General features: G+C 37.6%; 1 protein-coding gene across 1 annotated transcript; it reads left to right on the forward strand.

Annotated features, from left to right (window-relative positions):
• Window positions 1-863: 863 nt before the first annotated feature.
• Window positions 864-2,419, forward strand: LOC136002546 (protein FAM240B-like). Its single transcript, XM_065657678.1, has 2 exons — window positions 864-1,003; window positions 2,341-2,419. Exons 1-2 carry the CDS (start codon window positions 864-866, stop codon window positions 2,417-2,419), a joined length of 219 nt encoding a protein of 72 aa, XP_065513750.1.
• The last annotated feature ends 431 nt before the right edge of the window (window positions 2,420-2,850 follow it).

Genomic DNA, 2,850 nt, shown 5'->3' on the forward strand with positions numbered 1-2,850 from the left:
AAAACCACATAGCAATTTGGAAGGTAGCATGGATGTACTCATTCGATATTTAATGAAGTTTTGAAAATAATTATATGATTTTCTGGCCATAATGTGGTATACAGCGGCTTGACTGTTAGCCCATGAAGAGTCATCCTGAGACAGATATTCTTTTCTTATGGTAAGATTCACTCTGAAATTTATTTTTAAGATGACATTAAATGAAGGGGGAAGTATAGAACAGAGACAGATATTAAATATATTCAATGAATTTGCTCTGTTTTGAAAATCACAGAAGAGGGAGAAATATTTAATAAGTGGCTTTTGCAAGTCCATGTCTTATAAAATTATTTACATACTTTCATACATGTAACTTTTCTCCGTTGCCAAATAAAGCTAAGGTGTTATAATGATTAACAGCAAATCATCATAGCTCTTTTTTTTCATTGTTTTAATCTTAATCTACAATCTACAATTTTACATATATGAAAACAGTGAGGAAAAATCCCACTAGATCTGGCAATTTTTATATTTCCGTTAATGAGTACAGTAAAAGGTATCTTAATCATTAAGCTAGAGAATGCAACAGAACTGTCCTGCATTGTGAGCTTAAAGGTCACAGGCAGATGAAGGTGAGAGATATTTGAGCTGAACAAGTAAAAATTCAAATCATTGCAGACAGCATATTGTCAAGGGTCAGAGCTAGGAATGAAAAGCTTAAATAGTGAGTCATGTCCACTGTTATGCTGATCCTACAAAAAAACAGATTGTGTGACCCTAGTGCTATGAAAATCCACATCAGCAAGAGTGTGTTTTAGCCATGAAAACAGATGAGGAACCAATAACTTGTCATATGGTTGTTTCAGATTTCTCCTGTAGAGAAAATGAATAGCCAGTATATACGTCATGAAGTTCGGGGATGCGAAACTAGTGACCTGAGAAACTTCTGGGAAAAGACTATTGAAGAGCAAACTCGGTATCTGCAAATTGAAAAAGAACGTCAGCGAAGAAGTGCTCTGACAAAGTAGGTAGTTTGCATCTGGAAAGGTTATTTGAGTTAGTGTTGTAATTCTTTTTTAAAGAAAAGTGATATCTGTATTCAAGTCATGCAATGAAAGCTGAAAGTATTCTTGTTAGATTTTTATAAAATAATAAACCTTCCCACATTGGCATGCTAATATTAACATGTCTAAGCTATGGCTGCACAGGATAATTCACTCTTGTTCTGTAAATGGGTCTAAAGTGTGTAACTTTTGAAGTTATCAGGACAACATCTAGCAGTGCAGGCATGTCTTGAACATCAAGGCTTATGTTCACAGCAGAACTAGCACAGATGTGTACCTGACCCACTTTATTTCTCTGTGGACTTGTTTTCACAAGAACGTAGTGTGAATTCATTAAGATGGTTTAATTTGCACAAGGTAAACCCATAAGAAAGCAGACAGTCCAAGTGTACTGACCAAGGTAACCATCATCCATAGAGACATTTACCTAAGTCAGTTACATTTACCTCAATCAGTTATATATACCTTAATCAGCCACAGTGAGAAATGTCAGTCTGTGGCAACATCAGTACAGTTCTAGTTCACATGAAGTCTCCATAAGTGGAAGACGCATGCATGCAAAGATGGCTATTTTGGCTTAAGATCATTCAATAAGAAAGCATTTTTTCCAAAATCTCCCTCTTACCTCTCTTTGGATTGATGCTTGAAAAAAATAAGAACCAGGATGGCCTTGCATTAATAAACCTGGATGAATGAACACTGGAATTAGTCTCTAGCATGTTTTATCCATTTGGAACTAACCTAATTTCAACATCTCAGCTCCTCAGCTGTGAAATTCCCATCTTTTCTGTTTGAGGCAGTTTTTCTGTGGTACCTAGATACTACCAAAAAGAAAACAAAGTGCCACCTATCACCTAGAGCTGCCTGCTACTGTTCTAACAGAAGCTTCAACATGCACAGAGATTCCAAACCAAATAGTGCTCAGGAGCCTCTATGCAATATTTTTTTTAATGCACTTCTAAGGAGGAGGGGGACTGGGGAATTGTTGGGTGATGCTACCCAGCAGGTGGCAGCAGGCAATCTCCAGTGGAGAAAACAAGCCACTCCAGCACACAGAGGCACTTGAGAGAGAGCACACTGGAGGTGAATATGAGCCACAAAGCTCAGGTGAGCCCTCATCAGCATTTGAAGGCTAGTCCTGAAGTACCATCCAGCAAAGCACTCTAAACAGGCAGGACAGTTTGAATGACAACTGGGAAAAAAGCACCAAAGGATAGCACTGGTGGGAAGCATGAAGAGTATAAATCTGTTCCCTGTAAAAATATGGGGACAAGCTGATCCATGTTTCTGTCCTTAGGCTCAGAAATGAATGGATGGAGAGGCTGGAAAAACGGATAAAGATGTTGAGGACCCAACCTGAAGACCCATCTAGCTGAAGATCCCACATTCATTACATGCTTTGGGGAAAAAGAAAATTGTTTTATAGGAAAGCATGACGGTGTGATGCAAAAGCTTAAGTCAATTTTACTTTGTGGCTTAAATGAGCTATAATTAATTAGCTGTCATTGCTAGAAGTTTCATATGTGAAATGTCTGTTGTTGCTTTCAAGATTATGCATCCACCCCTTCATTTGAGAAACGGAGATTGAAGTACTCTGCAGTCTTCAAGACTAATAAATCATGGTTCACTGAGCTGTAGATGCCTGGAAAGCAAGTTTAGTTATACAATTAGTGCTTGGCAAAAGTATTTCCTTGACATTTTAGGTTTCAATATAGACTGATTGTAATCTAATGAAGGTACTTCCTTTCAGAATTGTTTAATGAATAGTTGAGTTTGGTTGGTTCTTTTTTTGACACAGTTGAGCGCA

The sequence above is a fragment of the Caloenas nicobarica genome, chromosome Z (genome assembly GCF_036013445.1).
Source record: "Caloenas nicobarica isolate bCalNic1 chromosome Z, bCalNic1.hap1, whole genome shotgun sequence".
Taxonomy (NCBI): domain Eukaryota; kingdom Metazoa; phylum Chordata; class Aves; order Columbiformes; family Columbidae; genus Caloenas; species Caloenas nicobarica.